This window comes from Gossypium hirsutum, chromosome D05, assembly GCF_007990345.1.
Source record: "Gossypium hirsutum isolate 1008001.06 chromosome D05, Gossypium_hirsutum_v2.1, whole genome shotgun sequence".
NCBI classification, from domain to species: domain Eukaryota; kingdom Viridiplantae; phylum Streptophyta; class Magnoliopsida; order Malvales; family Malvaceae; genus Gossypium; species Gossypium hirsutum.
This window is the reverse complement of record NC_053441.1, coordinates 60,483,810-60,504,879: the sequence shown is the minus strand read 5'-3', so window position 1 is coordinate 60,504,879 and position 21,070 is coordinate 60,483,810. Positions and strand designations below refer to the sequence as shown.

The window sequence follows — 21,070 nt, the reverse complement described above, 5'->3', positions numbered from 1 at the left end:
TACTGCAACTTCAGAGGTATAGGATTAGTAGCTTCAGTCTACTCCACTACAACTTCAGGGAGATAAGACTTGCATATTCAACCTGCCACACTGCAACCTCAGAGGGATAAGGTTTGCTACTTTAACCTACTCTATTGTAACTTCAGAGAGATAATGTTTGATATGATCTGCACTAGTGCAACTTCAGATAGATAAAATTCATCATTACCGTTCCACAGCAACTTCAGGGAGATAGGATTGGTTTCTTCTGTCTGCTCCACTACTGCTTAGGGAGATAAGACTGGACATGATCTGCTCTATTGTAACTTTAGAGAGATAAGATCTGTGTTTTTAATCTTCTCCACTGCTACTTCAGGGAGATATGATTGGTTTCTTCTGTCTGCTCCACTACTTCTCAGGGAGATAAGACTGGATACGATCTGCTCTACTGCAACTTCAGAGAGATAAGATCTTTGGTTTTCAATCTGCTCCACTACTGCTTAAGGAGATAAGATCTACAATCTTCGACCTACTCCGCTGCTGCTCAGGGAGATAAGGCTGGTGCTTTCGATCTGCTCCACTACTGCTTAGGGAGATAAGATCTACAATCTTCGACCTACTCTACTGCTGCTTAGGGAGATAAGGCTGGTGCTTTCGATCTGCTCCACTACTGCTTAGGGAGATAAGATCTACAATCTTCAACCTACTCCGCTACTGCTCAAGGAGATAGGGCTTAATGGCTTCAATCTGCTTCCCTACTACCTTGGGAAAATAAGACTCGCCATGATGACTTCAATCCATCCCACTGCAATTTCAGAGGTATGGGCAACTTCATTGATCTGTTCTCTGGGGAACATGACCTGCCAAAATCCATTCCATGGACCTATTTATGCCTAGTGTTTAGGATGTCATGATTAGAATGAATCAAATGCACCTCACTAGATGTGTATGAATGAGGTTTGCATGAATGCAGAATATCATTTTTCGAGAATGATCCCCTTTTAATGTTTAGGTTGTCACTACTCGCTGTTCATCAAGGTTCTATCACTAATGCATTCTTGCTCAGTTGGTATCTTTGTAGAAAATTTCAAAGAAATAGTCACAATTTAGACTATTCTTTCTTAAATGCTTCCAACCCCTAGGTTTGGTTACTTCTAAACAATAATCCTGTTTCAGGTTCTCGTACTATTTAGAAGTTTTTAGAGTAATATGCAGAACTCCTTCTGCTTGAATATTGTCAGTCCAATAATCGTTACTTCAATGAAAAATGCTTGAAAAAGATTATTAAAATGGACAAGATGAAGTTTTGTTGAGAGTAAAGCTTGAAATGAATTAATTAATCAAGATAACAAATTTTGCTAGAATACAAAATGAGAATAAATTAATCAAGATGACGTATTTTGTCAAAATACAAAAAATGAATAAAATAGAAATAGGTGCCCCAGACATCGCGCATGAGCTTCTCTGCCCCAAACTTCTTGAGGACCCTTTTGAACTTGATATGTGTTTAGAAGTCCTAGAAGACTTTGTTGATGCCTCAAGATGTAGTATCTCTCCTTCTTATTAATTCAAAGAGGACAAGACTACCGCATGCCCCACTTTCGATCAAAATTTGAACTGCCCATTCCTGGGTTTTCAATTCAAAACCCCTTTGGTCTCAAGGCGCCCTTTGCGGGTTTTCACCTTGGCCTCTCCTTTTTCTTTTTTCGTTCCTATTTTCTTTTCTTTTTTAGTTTCTTTTTTTTTCAAGTGAAGTATTTATTGCTTGAATCAGAATTCTCAAGATTAGGCAAGTTCTTACTATCCATCTTGGTCAATATCGACGCTTTTTTAGATAAGGCCTTCCACATAAGGTCCTTTCCAGTTTGGCAGCCACTTTCTTCTGAAGTATTTTTGTATGGTAAGGATCTTCTTCGATATCAGGTTCCCCTCATGGAATTCTCTGGGGCGAACCTTTTTGGTGAGCTCACATCATTCGCTTTTGGTATATTTGACCATGATGAATAGCTTTCAACCTTTTCTCTTCAATCAAATTTAACTGATCATATCGGGCCTGGATCCATTATGTTTCATCCAACTTCAGCTCTGACAAGACTCGAAGGGAAGAAATATCAACTTCGATGGGTAAAAAGGCCTCTATTCCATATACCAATAAGAAATGAGTTGCCCCGGTAAAGATTTTTTTGTTTTATTTTTTTGTCTCTTTTTGTTTTTGTGTTTTTGGTGGTTTTTTTTGCCTCCACTGAATCATTCATTTTGGGGCGACATGGTGTTAATCTTGAACAAACTGCAAACTTCTGCTGTCGTGAGGTTGTTCAAATTCAAAGCATTATCTAATATGATCCTTTTTGGCATTCCATATTGACATATAATTCTTCAAGAATTTTGCTGACTGTCAGCTTTGTGACATTGGTATATGAAGTGACTTCTACCCATTTAGTGGAGTAATCGATGGCCACACAAATTAATCGATGATCCCTATAAGCTTTTGGAGAGATTGACCCAATAACAACCATGGCCCACATAGAGAAAGTCTATCGGAAAGTTATAACATGAAGAGATGAAGAAGGCACATGAATCTTATCTCCATAAATTTGGCACTTATGCATTTCTTGGTATAACTGATGCAATCTCCTTCCATGGTGGTTCAACAGTATCTCATAATTTGCTTGACTATTGCAAAACCATTAGCATGTGTTCCTCAAACACCTCTTTTTTTTTTAGCCTCAACAGTGTCCACACGTCTTAGTAGCTCAGTCATATATTGATGATGTCTCGTTTTGTCTCTACGGTGATACAGGCTCCGATCTTCACCTCTTTCTCTTCTCCTAAGCTCACAATTTCCACTGATTCTTTGTAAAGCAAGATCTATTTCTCGACTTGTTCTACCATCCTTAACAATCAAGAGATAAGCTACAGTCTCGGTCATCTTCAAAGTCCTGAGGTTCCTCTAGATACATATCTTGCTCAGAAAGAGATTCTGAGTCAATAGCAGTGTTTCTAATATCATTGATATCTAGAGACCTATTCTAGGGATGAAAGAAGACTCAAAGAGCTAATGAATCAAGGGATAATTATCTATGTGGTATAAGTATGAATGAAATGGAAGGAACAAAAGAATGTTTGTCAAAACAAGACATAAAGATGCATTTCGTTGAAATAAAAATAGTGGACATGTGCGTTTTTCGCAAAAGAATTTTCTATTGCTCCCAGGCTTAGAGCAATAAGAGTGTTCTGAATATTACTCTGAACTGGTCCTAAAAACACAAGAATCTCTTCTACAGTCCAGTTGTTTAGAATGCCTCTAGGGATGTAGAAACAAATTCTTGATAAGTTTTTTTTAGTTCCTTCTTCAAAGACACAAACATCTTTACCTTCCGAACCATCGATATGTTCAAAGAATTCCAATTCTTTATCATCCATATGGCTCCGCACTAAAGTTCTAAATAAGACATATTTTTGGATTTTAGGAAATTTATTGTATACAATGAAATGTAATGTTGATGCATAAATGCGTATTTTTGGATTTTAGGAAATTTATTGTATACAATGAAATGTAATGCAAATGCGTGAATGCAAAAAGAGACGTTGATCTTGATTCAATTCTATTAGAACAACTTTACTAGAAAACAGATCTCTTTACACAAAGTAGATATATATATATACGACTTTGCCCTCATACTCCAAGCGAAGGCATCGATTCTTTTCTTCATCCGGATGTTAAGATAAATCTTGCAAATTTTCCAATAGATGCCTCTACTTTCGCTTGATCCGGGCCACGACTCATTGATCACCCCGTGATATTCTTTAGTTTCTTTGAGATGTGACAGCTCTCGAATGATCTTTGTCGGTTTGAATCCTCAGGCAACGAAGCATAGTCGTATATTCCTCCACAAACTTTCAGCCTTCTCTCATTGTGTTTAATCAAACCATATTCGAGTAGTCGTATTATATTCTACTTTATCAAGAAATTCGTTTTCCCATGACAAGCTTTTCTATTTGGCAATCAAATTTGAATCAACACCTCTTTTCTAAGATGAAAATGCAATGTAATCATTAACAAAACAAAACAAAATACGTTAGTACAGAAGAAATAAACGACATAATAGAACACCTATCTGAGTGACCACTAGGGTTTGGTGCTGCTTTACTTAGGGTAGGTTCTCAAGATTCACTATATGTGGCTCGATTCTAAAGAAAAGGTACCCGAACTTACAGATTCCTCGATCCTCACCCATTATAGGCTCATATGGACCGAGTTCAGTTCAGGGGAATACATTTTCCTATGGCTGCACGGAGATGAAAATCTCACAAAGACAGGTACGGATCTATCCCGAAAGCGATCCGCTATCCTGCACGGAGGTGAAGACCTCATGAAGGAAATAGCTTCTCACTCTCACTTAAAAGGGAATAATCGAGAAATTATGTCATGCAATATGCAGAAATATATCAAAATTCAAACCAATAGAGCAATTACAAATCGAAGTAATGATAATCGTAACAGAAACGAACAAACATACAACAAAATGATCGTAGATTTGAACCAAGTGTTCGGGTGACCTCTAGGCATTCGGTGTGGTTCTACTTAGGATAGGCTCTTAAGGCTCATTATATACGGTTCGGTTCTAAAGTAAGGGTACCCGAACCAGCAGATTCCTCGATCCTCACCCATTATAGGCTCATACGGACTGGGTTCAGTTTAGGGGAATACATTTCCCTATGGCCATTTAGAGATGAAATTCTCACGAAGACATAGGTACGGATGTATCCCGAAAGCGATTCACTATCCCATGCTGAGGTGAAAACCTCACGAAGGCATTGTTTCTCACTCCCACTTAAAAGGGTAAGATCGAACGATCATGTAAATGCAATATGCAAAAACTATATCGAGACTTAAACAAATAAAGCAGATATAACAAAACGTTGCAGACTATGTGCAACAACAGGATTGTAAATTTGAACCTAATTTTTCATTTTCGACAAAAAGACAAAAAGTAATCAACTTGTAGCTTGACTCTTGTGTTTTTCCCCAGCGGAGTCGCCAAGCTGTTGACACTATTTTTTTGATAAAGCGGGTCGACTTGGATTTGAAAATAAAAATGGGAGTCGCCACCAATCCTTTTTATCTAGGTGTGATCGGATCACCTCATCATTTTAATAAAAGTTTAAATTTACCAAAACGATAATTTTTGGTCTACAAAATCCAAAAAACGGGTTCAGGAGTCGGTTACGCACGAGGAAGGATTATCACCCTCGATACGCCCAAAATTGGTACCTAGTTGATTACTTAATGTCTTGCTGCCGAAAATTAAAAAACTCGAAAAGAATTTAAGAATACGATCCCTCTTTATATTGTGTTATTTTAAAAATACTCGAATAAATCAAAATGGAAAATACCTCCTTATCTCAAAGTAACAAGATGTCACATCCAGTAAGTTAGGACACGACACCTCGTATTTTTGAGAGTAAGCTTGCCTTTTAATTTTTATTTAAACCTCATTTATTTCAATTTTAAAAGGATATTTGGTTATTTAGGTTCAACGCGAGAAAAATCGAAACCCAGTAAGTTAGGGCACGACTTCTTGAATTTCCAAATACGGAATATTGCCTTTATTATTTTTTGAAAAATCCTCATCTCGAGAAAACGACGTGTCATGTCCAATGCTTTAGGACACAACAACATATTGAATTCCCGATAATGAGCTTTTTATTTATATTTTTTGATTAAAAAGCGTTTTCAATTATTTAGATTCAATGAAGAAAATTAGAACCCAATACGTTAGGGCTCAATCCTCTCGAATCTAAATATGAAAATTTGCTTATTGGAAAGTCGAAACTTATGCGTCGAGATAAATTAATCTAACTTGAAATAGTATAAATGAGACACAAGGTTAATTACGCATACAAAGCAATATTGAATACGATGGTATAAGAATACGGGCAACAACAATAAAAATGAATGAATATAAAAAAGGACAAATTAATAACATGCAAAATAACAAATATAATAAGCAAGTAAAGTTAAAGTGTTCTTTAAAAATAATGATAAATAAATAAATAAATAAAAGAGATGAATAAAATTTATAAAAATATAAAGTATATATATATGTGTATTAAATTATGAAGTATAAAATATGTATATGGATATATATACGTATATAAATTGTAAAATATATAAAAACATAAAGGTAGGCATATATATGTGTATTTATAAAAATTAAAAATGTATATTGATATATATATTAAAAATATATGTATATGAATTATAAAATATAGAAAATACATAAGAAGAAATAGATTTTAAAGTATCAAGAATATGTATATATATTAGAAAAAATGTATAATTTTGAACTAAAGGTATAAATGAGATACTAATAATGATAATAATAATACAAAACTAATAATATAATATAATATAATAATATAATAATGAATAGATACATATAAAAAGAAAATATAAATAAGGTAATAAGTAGATTAATTAATAATATAACAAAATAAACACAGATGGACTAATTAGGGATAAAAATAAAATTTAAAGGTCAAAACAGAAATAAAAATAAATACGGAAGGACCAAACTAGAAAAGCGTGAATGCGCGGAGGGCCGAATGGGGAATAAACCCAAATTTATTTGTTTGATTTTTTATTATTATATAACTTGGCGTGTATCCAAGTGGTTGGATCATGTTGAATTTGATGTTAAAAGATGGTATATAATTAACTTTGACACGTTGTCATGTGTATATATGTGGTATGTAACTTAGGATTCCTCTAGTTGAATTCTATAAAGTATGAGAGGAGGTGTTTGAGAATGCAATGCATATATGTGCCTAACAAATTGTTGATATATTATATGTCACTGAGTGCAACTGTGTGTGATTTGAAACTATTATGGATGATATTGAATGGTAATTAACCAATGATCAAGTCAGATGTAAGATGTTACAATCACTTCCATTCAATTTTATAAGACTGTTTGTAAAAAAAAAAAAAAACACTAACAATATATATAATTTTATAAAATAAAAAACATCAACATCACAAACCACAATTTTTTTTTATCTAAATTGAATTATTAGTATATTTCATGAGACACAGCACAACTACATTATAAGTAAAAAAAATTATATAGTTATAGATTATTATTGCTATTATAATTGCAAACCAGGTAATGGAAGGACGACATAAAACACTCCCTTTTTCATTATCATAATCCTCCTTGTTCCCAATTGCAGTAATAATCATCTCGATTTTTAGGAATATTTCTTATGTAAATTCCATCATCTTTTGCGATCCAAAAGCAAGTTCCCCAATCACACACATTATACAACGCTTGGTCATCCCAAAATGCTTTGAACGAAGCATGAAGGTTGTCGTAAGCCATGTAACACCAGAAAAGTGTTCCCCCAAAGAACCTCGGCCTGAATTTCCAGGTGAACTCGGAGCCGACAGTGAGGTTATGGATGCCCAAATCATCATCCTTAGACTTGCAATGAACTAATAGCGTCTGATCTTTGCTTAGTTCATTAACGGCGTAGATATGCCATGTCTTGAACCACGGATGAATCCAACGACTATTATCATGACCACCTTTATTAGGTTCTGAACTTGATAAAGTTATTAATGAGGTTATGGCTATTGCTTGAACAAGAATGAAGCACAAAACATTCTTATAGAAATTGTTCATGGTTTTATTTATTTGTTTGTTTTTTTATAATCGTAGTTATATATAGTGGAAGTATATTTGAAAGTTGAAAAAAAGAAAAATGATAGAAGCTTTTTAAGGCAAAGTTTTTTCCTTTGGTAATGAAATATAAAATTTAATGTAAATACCAAAAAGGGAAAACAAAATGGATACACTTACTTAAAGGAGTTGCAATGTTGCCAAAGTTATAAAAATTATCATTAATGGACTTTTTTGGCATTTGGATATCCTTTAATTAATGTTTTCTTTAATCATTTTTAGGTGATAAGTTTATTTACATTGGCATTGATAATTTATTTCTGTATTTTGCTTTTTATTTTTAAAAATTGAAAACAAAAATATGAGGTAGTTTAATCAAATTTTATGAGTTAAAATTCAATTAACCAATTTGTTATTGTTGTAAAATAATTATGGGAAAATTATTAAAATTGACATTGTTTTCCTTTAGGTTACATTTTAGTTACTTATGTTTAAAATATTATATTTTAGTCATTTACGTTAACGTATTGTAACATTTTAGCCACTGAGTCGTTAATTGCTGTTAATAATGTAACAATAAGCTGACGTGGCATGTTAAATTACCATTTCAAACAAAAAATTTAAGTTAATAATTATACAATTGGTCTTCAAATTACTTTTCCAAAGAAAAAAAATTAATGTATCATAAGAACAGCCCAAAGAATCATGACAAAGATGCTGTTGGATTTCATATAGAAGATCTTCAAAGAGCCTTAAAACAACTTCTTCCACAGGGCATGATTTTGCCAAAGCATCTGCAACATGTTGGATTCCAACAGTCCACTCCTTAGAGCATGCATCCCTGATACGTCGCACTAATGACAGTTGACTGTCATCTTCTTCTCTCGCATTCAGTAGCTCGACCACCATTTGCTGTCACAGTCAACTAAAACCTTTGAAACGCCCTTGTTCCAACAAGCTTCTAAACCTTAAAAATAGCCCATAGTTTGGCATTTACGATCGTAACTTTACCCATCCTTCCAACTGTTGTACAACACCATCAATGTTGAGTTTCACCCATCCCAGAGGGGGCAGTTCCCATTCCACCTGTATGACTGCAGTACTTGAGCTGGAACCATTATTAGGAATAGAATTATGTATGTTATTGGCCATCCATAAAGCTTGATTAACGACGACTTGAATTGCTCAATGGTGGAACCACCTCCTGGCAAACCTGCAGTAGGAGGTGAAGAAGATTCTGATGATCAGTTCATGAAATGGTTTTACACTGGCATGGGACTTGGATTTGTTGTGAGTTTCTGGGGGTGTTGCGGTGTTGTGTTCTTCAAGTGTTCATGGAGGCATTCACATTATCGTTACTTGGATAGTGCAAAGGATTGAGTTTATGTTTCATTTATCCTGCTCAAAACAAGGTTAGTGAGGAGAATCAAAGGTCTTTCATCAAGGTAATAAATTGACTTTCTTCACTCCTTAACAATGTTCTTTCAATATTGAGAAATATATCTTAAACTAAATAACAAAGTTCCATATAATTGTTTTTTAGGTCTGATTAAAACTGCAACTGAAGGTGATATTTCTTGCACCTAAGAAAATGTTGGTGTTTAGGGGTAGCAGCAAGCTGGTTTGCTCTTGCTTGGAAAGCAAGCCTCGAGCCTTGTAGAAGAAACAAACGCAAAAAAAAAATAGAAAAGAAGCTTGTAAGTGGAAAAACAGAAAAGAAGAGAGAAAATTTGAATGAAAACAAACTGAAATTTTCATTAACCATTGAAAGAGACATAATGCCATTACATATAGGAGTCAACATTTACAAAATAAGCAAGTTACTACCTAATGACATACCTAACACCACTAATCTGCCTAGTAAATTGATAAACTTGCTTGTATGAGAAAGTTTGTTGAATTATCAGTCAATCACTACCTAATTACATCAAAATGCAGCTACCTACTAAGCTTGATACAAACTAAAATGCAAAACACTCATTGAAGTAACTAAATGGAACAAGAACAGTCCCAGCTTGCTGCTTGCTGATCGTTCTCTGCATGGCCACCTTGGCTGCTGCATGGAGGCTAAATTCAACACTCCTCCTCAGCTTCTATGTTGTAGACTCCTAATTGTTTTCTTAGGCTCAGAAATCTTGATGTACTAAGAGATTTTGTAAAGACATTAGCAATCTGATTTTTAGACCTGCAGTGAATCAACTCGATCTCTCGAGCTTGTTCCATTTCTCTTATCACATGCAACTTAATGTTGAAGTGTTTCGTCCTGCCATGGAAGACAGGATTTTTAGCAATTGCAACAGCTGACTTATTGTCACAATATATCTCAGTTGCTCCATTCTGCTGTAGATTCAAATTGTTTAGAATTTTCTCAACCACATAGCTTGATTAACAACATTAGCAGTTGCTACATACTCTGCTTCTGCTGTCGATTGTGCCACCATTGTTTGTTTCCTTGAACTCCAACAAATCATAGCTGAGCCCAGTGTAAAAGCATAACCAGAAGTGCTCTTCATATAATCTTTTGAACCAGCCCAATCGCTGTCAGTGTAGCTAATCAATTTCAACTCTTTAGCCCTTTTGAAATGTATTCCATGATTCAAGGTACCTTTAATGTACCTTAGCACCCTTTTTCCTGCTTTGTAATGGTGTTGGTTACAACAATGCATGAACCTTGACAGCATGCTCACAGCAAATAGAATATCAGGTCTTGTTGCTGTCAAATATAATAAACAACCAACAAGGCTTTTGTAATCAGTTTCACAGACAGGTTCATGATCTTCTTGGCTCGATAATTTTATGCCAAAAGCCATAGGTGTGCTAGTTGGCTTACAGTTCTCCATTGAAAATTTGGCTAGAACCTTTAGAGCAAATGATTTTTGTCCCAAGAAGATTCCTTCTTCTGCTTGATTTACCTCCATTCTTAGGAAGTATGTCATCAATCCCAAGTCTGACATTTCAAACATCTCCTTCATCTTTGTTTTAAAGTCAGCCAACCTGAATTTGTCTCCTCCAGTCACTAGAAGATCATCAACATAGAGTGACACAATGAGCTGTGTTTCAGCTCGATTCTTTTTAACATAGAGTGTTGGCTCACTAGCACTTCTGTCAAATCCCAAACTAACTAAATATGAGTCAATTCGAGCATACCAGGCTCTAGGAGCCTGTTTCGAGCCATACAAAGCCTTTCTTAGCCTATACACCATATGTTCTTTACCAGGCATTGTAAAACTTGGAGGCTGGTCAATATATATCTCCTCTTCCAAGAAGCCATTAAGAAATGCATACTTCACATCCATTTGGTGAATTGTCCACTGGTTCTGAGCAGATAGAGCAACCAGTAATTTGATTGTATCAAGTCTGGCAACTGGAGCAAATGTTAGCTGGCTTTTCAACCAACTCCCATGTCTGGTTCTTCTGAATCATGTTGATTTCATCAACCATAGCCTGCTTCCAGCCTTCATCTGCTTAAGCTTTTTCAAAACTGGTAGGTTCTGCTATAGCAACCTGTACTCTCTCATAAATTTCATCTAGGGACCTTGTGCCTCTCACAGGCACATCATCAATGTTCATTTCAGGACTAAGCTGATCAAGTTCAGCTTGGTTAGGCACCAGATCTTCTGAAACTACTTCTGGCTCATTCTTCTCCCAGTTCCAGCATGCCTTTTCATCGAAGATTACATCTCTACTTACTTGGAATCCAGAATCCTGTAGCCTTTCTTTATTGAGCTATAGCCAACTAAGATACCTGGTTAAGTCCTTTTTGAAAGTTTATCCCTCTTCACTTCTGGTATTTGTGCATAGCACAGGCAACCAAATACTTTCAGATGTGCCAAAGAAGGCTTGAATCCAAACCAAGCCTCAAAAGGTGTCTTCTGAGCAAGAGCTCTAGTTGGGAGCCTATCCTGAAGGTAAACAACAGTGTTTACTACCTCAGCCCAGATGGTTTTTGGCAATTTCTTTTCAAACAGCAGGCACCTGGCCATATCTATCAGGCTTCTGTTCTTCCTTTCAGATACTCCATTCTACTGAGGTGTGTACACATTTGTTAGCTGGTGTTTGATGCCAGCATCATTGCAAATGGCTTGGAACTGAGCTGAAGTGTACTCAGTCCCATTGTCTGATCTTATCGATTTCAACTTGCAGTCTGTTTCTTTTTCAACAGCAGTTTTGAACTTCACAAACACTTGAGCTACCTCAGACTTGTGTTTTATGAAAAGGATCCAACAATATATTGTAAAATCATCAATGAAAAGGATGAAATACCTGTTTTTGTTGAGTGATTCAGTCCTCATCGGGCCACAAACATCAGTGTGTACTAACTGCAACCTTTCTGTGGCTCTCTATGCTATGTTTGTAGGAAATGGCAATCTTGCTTGTTTTCCTAGCTGGCAGACTTCATAGACTTCATCATTCTCCACTGAGTTGGTGAAGTTTTCAGCCAAGCCTTCACTGACCATTTGAGCCATCGATCTAAAGTTGGCATGTCTAAGCCTTTGATGCCAGAGCTTGGAGTCATCAACAGAGGCTGTGTATGCTGAATTTGAGTCATTTGGTCAATGAACCTTAAAGCATTTGTCAGTCATAGTGACTCTCATGAAGCTTGATCCACTTAGATCAGTAATTTGACAATGCCTGCCCTTGAACACAACTGAGTAGTCTTTCTCAAGCAGTTGAGCTATGCTGAGAAGGTTTCTGTCAATCTCAGGTACCAACAGCACATTGGAGATGAGTTTTTGCCTGTAAGAGTGCATATCAGCACATCCCCTTTTCTTTCAGCCTTTATAAACTGACTATTTCCAACCTTAACCTTGTTTTTGCAGCTTCTGTCCAAGGTTTTGAACAAGGATGCATCTGGTGACATGTGGTTGGTGCAACCACTGTCCAATAGCCAGCCTTTTGAACATTTTTTCTCAGCAGCTAAGCAGGAAACAGTAAAAACTTGCTCTTCTTGGTCACTACTATTTTCAGCCACTCGAGCTTCAACCTTTGGCTGTTGAAATTGATTTTGCCTTGGCTTCTTTCTGTTCTTACAGACCCTCTCAACATGGCCCTTCTTCTTGCAGTGTTGGCATACTGCATCTGGTCTAAACCAGCATCTATCTTCTGGATGACCAACCTTTTTACAATATCTACAAGGTTGGTCATTGCTTCTAGCAGCATCAGGCTTAGGCCTATTTTTCCAAAACTTTTTGCCTTTATGAGCATTAGTGCTCGAGGCATCTCTGGTTTTGGCTTGAAATGCACCTTCATGGTGGTCTTCAGCCCTGCTAGCTCTTCTTTGTTCCTGAGCATAGAAAGTGTTAATTAGCTCCGTCAAAGAGATGCTAGCAAGATCTCTTGAATCCTCTAAGGAGGATATCTTTGCTTCATATCTCTCAGGAAAAGTGGAGAGAACTTTCTCCACAATTCTTGCCTCATCAAAGTGCTCACCAAAGAGCCTTATACTGTTGACCACTACTATTATTCTGTCTGCATACTGCTTCACTATTTCTTCCTCCTTCATCTTTAGATTTTTAAAATCCCTTCTCAAATTTAACAGCTGCTATTGCCTTGTCCTTTCTGTGCCTTGAAACTCCTCCTTAAGCTTGTCCCAAGCCTGTTTTGGAGTCTCACAAGCCATGATTTTGGTGAAGATGACATCTGACACATAGTTTTGAATGCAGGACATGGCCTTGTGCCTCTTAGTCCTCTCATCAGCATGTTGCCTTATCTGGGCTACTGTGGGATTGACCTTCAGTGGTGTTGGCTCAGAATCTGTGTTGACAACTTTCCACAGATTAAAGGCCTGTAGGTAAGTCTTCATCTTGACCAGCCATATGTGAAAACCTTCACCATTGAAAACTGGTGGTGCAGCTGGTGAAAAGCCTGATGAAGCCATGATTTCTGATGTTGAACTACAACAGGTCCTCTAAGAATACAACTCTAGATACCAATTGTTGGTGTTTAGGGGCAGCAGCAAGCTGGTTTGCTCTTGCTTGGACAGCAAGCCTCGAGCTTTGCAGAAGAAACAAACGCAAAAAGAAAACAGAAAAGAAGCTTGCAAGTGGAAAAACAGAAAAGAAGAGAGAAAATTTAAATGAAAACAAACTGAAATTTTCATTAACCATTGAAAGAGACATAATGCCATTACATATAGGAGTCAACATTTACAAAATAAGCAAGTTACTACCTACTGACATACCTAACACCACTAATCTGCCTAGTAAATTGATAAACTTGCTTGTATGAGAAAGTTTGCTGAATTATCAGTCAATCACTACCTAATTACATCAAAATGCAGCTACCTACTAAGCTTGATACAAACTAAAATGCAAAACACTCATTGGAGTAACTAAATGGAACAAGAACAGTCCCAGCTTGCTGCTTGCTGATCGTTCTCTGCATGGCCACCTTGGTTGCTGCATGGAGGCTAAATTCAACAGAAAATCTTAATAAAAAATTTTATAAATCAATACATATTTGTCTTTTTGATGATTTCTAATTTCTATATATTAAGAAGAGAATTGTGATGGCTTTCTTTCACTTTCTTGTAATACCTTTATCTTTATCTTATATTTGGTTTGTACATTTCTTTTTTGTCAAAAGTAATTTCATCAAAACAAAAAGAGATTACTTAGCTAGTCAAAAGGAACTTAATTTGCGAAACTTAATTTGGGGTTCTTTAACTCAATATATAAATAATTTAGTGACTATAACTCGAATAGACAGCTAGATATGAACTTGAGTAAATATTGGAACTATGTGCAATTACGATTGTATTATTTTAAAAACATATTGTGAAGACTGATAAAAGCATATTAATAAATTTTTTATTATTTACAGATTCACTTACTAAGCTATATGCTTACCCCCTTTCTTTCCCCTTATCTTATAGTGTCACTAAGCTAGCTCGGGGTACGGAGATCGTTGGAGATCCATCCACACTATCAACACCTCTTTTAGTATTTTGAAATCAATATTTTGAATTATGGCATGTATAGAAGGCATGGTTATTTTGTTATGTGTCATAAATGATTTGGCCTAAAATGTTGGTCTATGCTATTTGATAATTTATTTTGTATAAAGTCATTGAAGCTGGCTAATATTGATCAAGTTATATGTTCATGATGATGCATTTCGTGGATGTGCAAGCTTTCATGACTTGACCGAAAAGTTTTAATTTAAATATATATATAAGTTTTGGTTTTGTACGATTGCATGTGTTTATGTTCTGGTAATGCCTCTTACCCTATTCCGGCGTCGAACATAGGTAAGGGGTGTTAAATGGGTGATCCCAATACCTTATCTTATAATCAATTGACTGAGCAAAAAAAATGAAAAACATGCAAATACATAGTAATTTTGGCGGTAGAAGATCCAAACCTGTATAATTGATATCAATTCTAAGTTTTAATCGATATTCATAAACTTCAAAATTTTAATATAATAATCAAAAACCAAAAAAAACTTCAATATGAATCTCAAACATCAATATATATAATCGAAAATAAAAATATCAAATCCATAAAATCTTAAAAACAAATCAATCCAAAAATAATAGAGAATCAATTTGTTCTTAATGAATATTCAACATGATGAGGCTTAGATGCCATTTGTTAGAACCAAAAAATAATATCTAACTTAAAATTTAACAAACCAGAATCTATCACGTCAGATCATCTAAGAATAAATTAAGAACAAAACTAGATGTGAAAGCATACTTGAATCTATCGATTTTTTGAAATCTTCGGATCTTATGGTTTTGATCTTCCAAATTAGCACACAAGTAATTCAAAGAACGCGACCCTCTCTTCTCTAAATATGAGATATTAGAAAAGTTATACATGTGTAATCTGAGAACCATAACCTTAATATATTACTTTTGCACATTAACCTACTTTCTAATCAGCCCATCATTAATTAGAAATTAGTTACTAAAGTATGTATACATACTTGGCTCATACTAAAACCCAATAAATCTAAACCAAATTAGATCACCTTTTAATATAGGCTAACATTTTTATGATATTAGATAATGACATGTAGAATCCAAAATAACCAAATTAGATCAGCTTCTTCTAGGTTTTTTTTATTTATTTTACAATACTTCAATAACATTCAGCTCACATTGTTAATTACAGAAAATTGCTTTTCTAGCTTCGTATGAAATTGAAGAAAAAGTTGAGGGGAATTAAATTATTAACACAAAAAGTAAGGCTAGTGTGGAAAATTGAAAATTTACATTGTAAAGCTCAAGTGGAATTTAGAACAAAAGCAAAACAGGCCTTAATTAGTGCTTATTGTCAAAAAGTAATTGGACACATCAATTGCAATTGCAATTGCAAGGTATTTTCTGATTCATATTATTGAAGAACTCAAGGCCCATTGTTCGTTTGCTTCATATGAAACTGAAGAAGAAAATTGTGGATAAATTAAATTAATTGAATTGAAACAGAAAGCAGGTCTAAGTCATCAATTCAAGGTATAGTAGGACTCATAAATTTCACCCTACGACACGTTATTGAGACATAATTCACATTTGAGTCGTAAAGTGATTAATTAAAGAAGAAAATTGAAAGCACAACATCCTTAATCGCTCATTAGTGCTAACAATAACAATATATTTTATAAATTAATTGATTTGCTACCATTACCATTCAAGTTGGGTGTTTATAAAGAGGGCTTTCCTCGGCTATTAGCATTCAGAATTAAAACAATCAAAACACTATTTCATTTCCTCTTGCTTCATATTTCATGATTACGATGTCAAGTATGAGGTCTCATAAACTTGTTTTATTTTTTGCAATATCTTGTCTTCTTCTTCAGTTCGAGTCTAAGATTCAGTTTATTGGTAGCATTAAACGAGGTTCATTTAAAATAGATCATATGTTCATGTAACATGAATTGCATACGTAACTTATATCCAATCATGCTATTCAACGGCAAGCATTATAATTAATTAAACAATTATAGATTTAATTATTTTAATTGACAAATCAAAATATTTTAAGCAATTGAATGTGATATCAATATTCAACTAACTTAAATATTTGTAATTAAAACAGAAAACATCAACGAAAAAGAATAGTTGCAATGTTATTGTCTTGTATTCATATTTGGTGCTTTGCCCTAAATAAGGGTCATTCTTATTTTGGTCACATTTTTCTTTTATTTATTTGGTCACTCGAAAAGGAAATTGATCAAATTGGCCATTCTGCTATTTAAATGGTAATAGAAGACTAAGGGCTAATTTAGCATTCCTTTTGAAAAGGCTTTTAAAAAGTGTCAAAAATACTTTTGGGAGAGAAAAACTAAAAATTTTAACTTTTCCATTTGGGGAAAAGTGTTTTTGAAAAGCAAAAAAATTCTTTCAAAAGTTGTTTATTTAGCATTCCTTTTATTCGAAAGTGATTTTTATATCAAAAGTGCTTCTAAAAAACACTACTAAACACAGCCTAACTATGCATTTTCACATTTTTTTATAGAAAAATTCTATCGATTATTGTTATTTCGAATTATCAGAGGTATATAAAAATTTAAATCATTGAAATATTTTAATTTTTAATTGATTTAATTTTTTTAGTGGTGTATCAAATAATTCAAAATACAAATTTTTGGGCGTTATAAATCAAAATTAATTTTGATCCTTGTAAATAATTAATTATATAAAAGTTTTGACACAATCATACATATTTCCTAAAATTTGGAGTCTAACATAACCTTTTTAAACTAAATAGCACATTTGAAACTTACTATTAATTGTATAAGAGATAAATTTCCCTATTAAGGCAAAGCAAAATTTCCCATAAATTCCCAATAACTCATACAATACTCACAAGAAATGGGTCACCCTTGCTACACTCTATGCTTCAATGGGGTCCCTTCATTAATTATATATACATACAAAACTTTGACCTGCACAGTTTCAATCATCCTCTTTTTACCATTCCCTCCCTCTTATATATCTATAATTTATGCAAATGTCTCCATCACAAGTTTCCCTACATTGTTTCATGCCAATAATACAACTCTTTCCTAATATAAAAGTGTACATATTTATAAATTATTATGGGATAGCATACTAGGTTTACCTGTGATTTTTGAGATTGAAGACGATGGTTGAATATAAGTATAATTACTATTCTTAATTTAATACATGCTTGAAATTGGTGAAAGTATAATGGTGATTTTTGTACTAAAAAATAAATTGTATTTTGTCTTTTCTATTAAAATAAATAAATTAGTTCCTATACATTAGATTAAAGAGAAAATTGGTCATCTCTCTTAAAATTTTCATCCATTTGTACTGTTAAAAATTGGCGTGAATGACAGAATAACTAGACAATAATATGTGATGTACCATGTGTACCTCATGCTGAAGTAAAGGAACCAATTTTTAACAATAGAAATGGGTGAAATTTTTAATAGAAGAACCATTTTTCTATTTGATCTAACATATAGGAACTAATTTAATTCTAACAATTTAAAACACAAATTTTTGGGACATTACAATATAACAATGAGCAGGGTCGAATCCACATAGACTGATGATAATTCTATTTCTTTAATAAAAGAAAATAAAAACAAAGGAGGATTAAAATTAAAAACTAAAACTAAACTTAAAACTATGTAACAAAAATCGTAAAATAAAATATAAAAAAGCCCAATACGATGAAAATCTAGAAAAAGGTAAAATCTTCTTCTGATTCATGAGTTTGATCATTGATACATAAATAATTTCAGTGTTCTTTAATAAATTAATTATATTTATTAAGGTTAGGCTTAGCAATCAATCTCTCTTGCCTTATAAATAACTAGGAGGAAACTCGTTGAAATTATTAACACAAAAAAGTAAGTCTAAGTAGTGTTTAAAAAGTTTATTGGTAAGAAAAAGTGAAGAATACATTTTAAAGGTGAAGTGGAAATAAAAACAAAAGCAAAAAAGGCCTAGTCTTTGCTCCTTAATTAGTGATTATTGTCCAAAAGTAAAAGGCATTTTGTGATTCATATTATTGAAGAAATCAAGACCCATATCTCCTTTTGCTTCTTATTGAACTAAGAAGAGAATTGTGGGTAAATTACATTAATTGAAACAAAAAGCAAGTCTAAGTCATCAACTAAAAGGTTTAGTAGGCCTAACAAATTTCACCCTATAGTGATGTGATTTAACTAAAGAAGAAAACAGTGGAGGTTAAAAGAGAAAATTGAAAGCATAAACATCCATAATCGTTAATTAATTAGTGCTAACAATCACAACTTATTTTATGGTCATCTTATTTTTATATTAAAGAATTCAAGCACTAATGAAAAAGGCTGACAGCTAAATCCCAATTATATAACATAAGGATATGATATAGGATCATGCAAAGACTTTGGTCTTTAAATTAATAATTTTATAAATAATATAATCTATTATATTAAATTAATTATATATTATTTAAAATTATTATGTTGAATTTATTGACCGTTAAGAAAAAATAAAAGGATAAATTATCCTATTAATCACTCTAACTAGGGGTTATTCTTATTTTGGTCATATTTTTCTTTTGTTAATTTGGTCACTTAAAAAAGAAATTGATCAAATTAGTCACTTTACCATTAAAATGGTAATAGAAGACTAACTTTGCATTTACATGTATTCTTTTGGAATGTTGAAATTAGGAATCAGTACTCCTATTTAAAGTGACTAACAGGGTAGTTTGTCGTAATTCTAATGTGAACAAAATAAGAAATGTTTAGTCAGCATTCTGTTATCATTTTATAATGGAGTGATTAATTTAATCAATTTTTTTTGGTGTCCAAATTATTTAAAAAAAAAAAACAAATTTAGAGTGACTAATGGGTTTACCCAAATTAAAAATTGAGTTGTGAAAAGCTTAATTGTAATGCCTCAAAATTTTATGTTTTTGAATTGTGAAATTATGTCAAGTGAATTAGATTGGTTCAATGGTTAAGTGATGTTTATGTGCTTAAGGTCCTATGTTTAAATCCTTACATTTGAATTATTATGATTATTATTTGTTCCAACCCCTAACTTTGAATATCTAGCTTATCTATTATTTTTGTTCAACTATTGACAAGAATGAGCACGTTGGTTCAATGGCAAGACTTCATCATACTCAAATGTCCTGTGTTTGGATCCTATGTGTGCAAAGAGAAATAATTTTTTTGTTAAGACTCTACTGTTGTTGTTCATACAAGTCAAAGTTTCAGTAAAATTCTACTGTTGAGTAATCTGATAGGTGGTTACTATTTAGATTAGATAGGGTTTTTGTTTGAATTATTCTTTTTGAAATTATAAAAAAATCCTAAAAATCTTCCCACTAATTGTCGTCCATCTCTCCCACTTCCCCTCTTTCCCCATTTTGTTGCGACAAAGTCTCTCATGTCACTCTACTTCTGCAATTTATCACCCTTGTTGATTTGTTGCCATCGTTCTATTTGGTTTCCCTGTGTGTGGGTTGTACGTGATTAGGGTATATTGGTTTAGTGCGACGTTTGTTTAGTAAGTATTTTCTATTCATATTCTTTTAAGTGTTATTATATGAAGTATGTGAGTTGGTGTGGAGTTTCGGTTTAATTGTTTCAAATCTACTTAGGTGAAAATCATACGACAAATACTTCTCCAAAAATTTGAAGTGTTTTAGGAATTGACTTAGCATTGGGTAAGTGTCTGAATACCTTAGTTTAGGGGTTGTTTCGTTAGAGTCATTCATTTGATCTAATGCTCCGATCTAGTTTGGACCAAAGATTTCGATTCGAATATTGTGCAATTTGATTAATCGTTTGTGTGGTGATTATTGTCTACAGACTTTGGTGCTATTGTTGTGACAACAATTCAAAAAACAATAGGGTGTGTAACTTCAATCCCAAAAATATGTGAACGGCTTGAAGCTGAAAAGCTTATTATTGACGCCACACAATCGTGTGGGCCACATGGTCTGGGCCAAGTAGGCCGTGTGGACCCATTTTCAATAAATTCAATTATGGTCATATTTAAAGTGTGTTTCGAGGTTAGCTAATTAGTAGGGTCTATTATGTGTTATGTAGGACTCTAATATATGAAATCTATAGTATTGATATTGTATGTGTAACACCCAAAAGCATGTCTATAGTGTAAATATTGCATTTGATCTGTGAATTTAAGAAATCTGTTAAAGCATGATTCATCGTGTGCGTCTGAGTATGTATTATGTTTTAGCATGTGCATTGGGGTGGGATAATTATGTGATGGATGAAGTGTTGGCAATTTAATGATCTGCTCTATCTGCTGTATTATTTTTGACTGCCTTGTCTACAAATTTTGTATAGTGACACACGATCACTTATTTAGTGTGTGGGGTTAGATAGGTATTTATTACCCTAATTAGTGTATAGAGATGGATGAAGATGGTGTGTAGTAGATGGGGCTAAGATCTGTATCTGTA

At 33.7% G+C, this 21,070-nt stretch overlaps 2 protein-coding genes across 3 annotated transcripts in view; one reads left to right on the top strand and one right to left on the bottom strand.

Annotated features, from left to right (window-relative positions):
* The window catches only part of LOC107947929 (golgin candidate 1), a 98,154-nt gene that overhangs the window by 16,598 nt on the left and 60,486 nt on the right, over window positions 1–21,070 (top strand). The window lies entirely within an intron of this gene.
* LOC107942823 (S-protein homolog 1) lies at window positions 7,019–7,671 on the bottom strand. The gene has a single exon (XM_016876542.2). It carries the CDS (start codon window positions 7,665–7,667, stop codon window positions 7,188–7,190), a length of 480 nt encoding a protein of 159 aa, XP_016732031.1. The 5' UTR covers window positions 7,668–7,671; the 3' UTR covers window positions 7,019–7,187.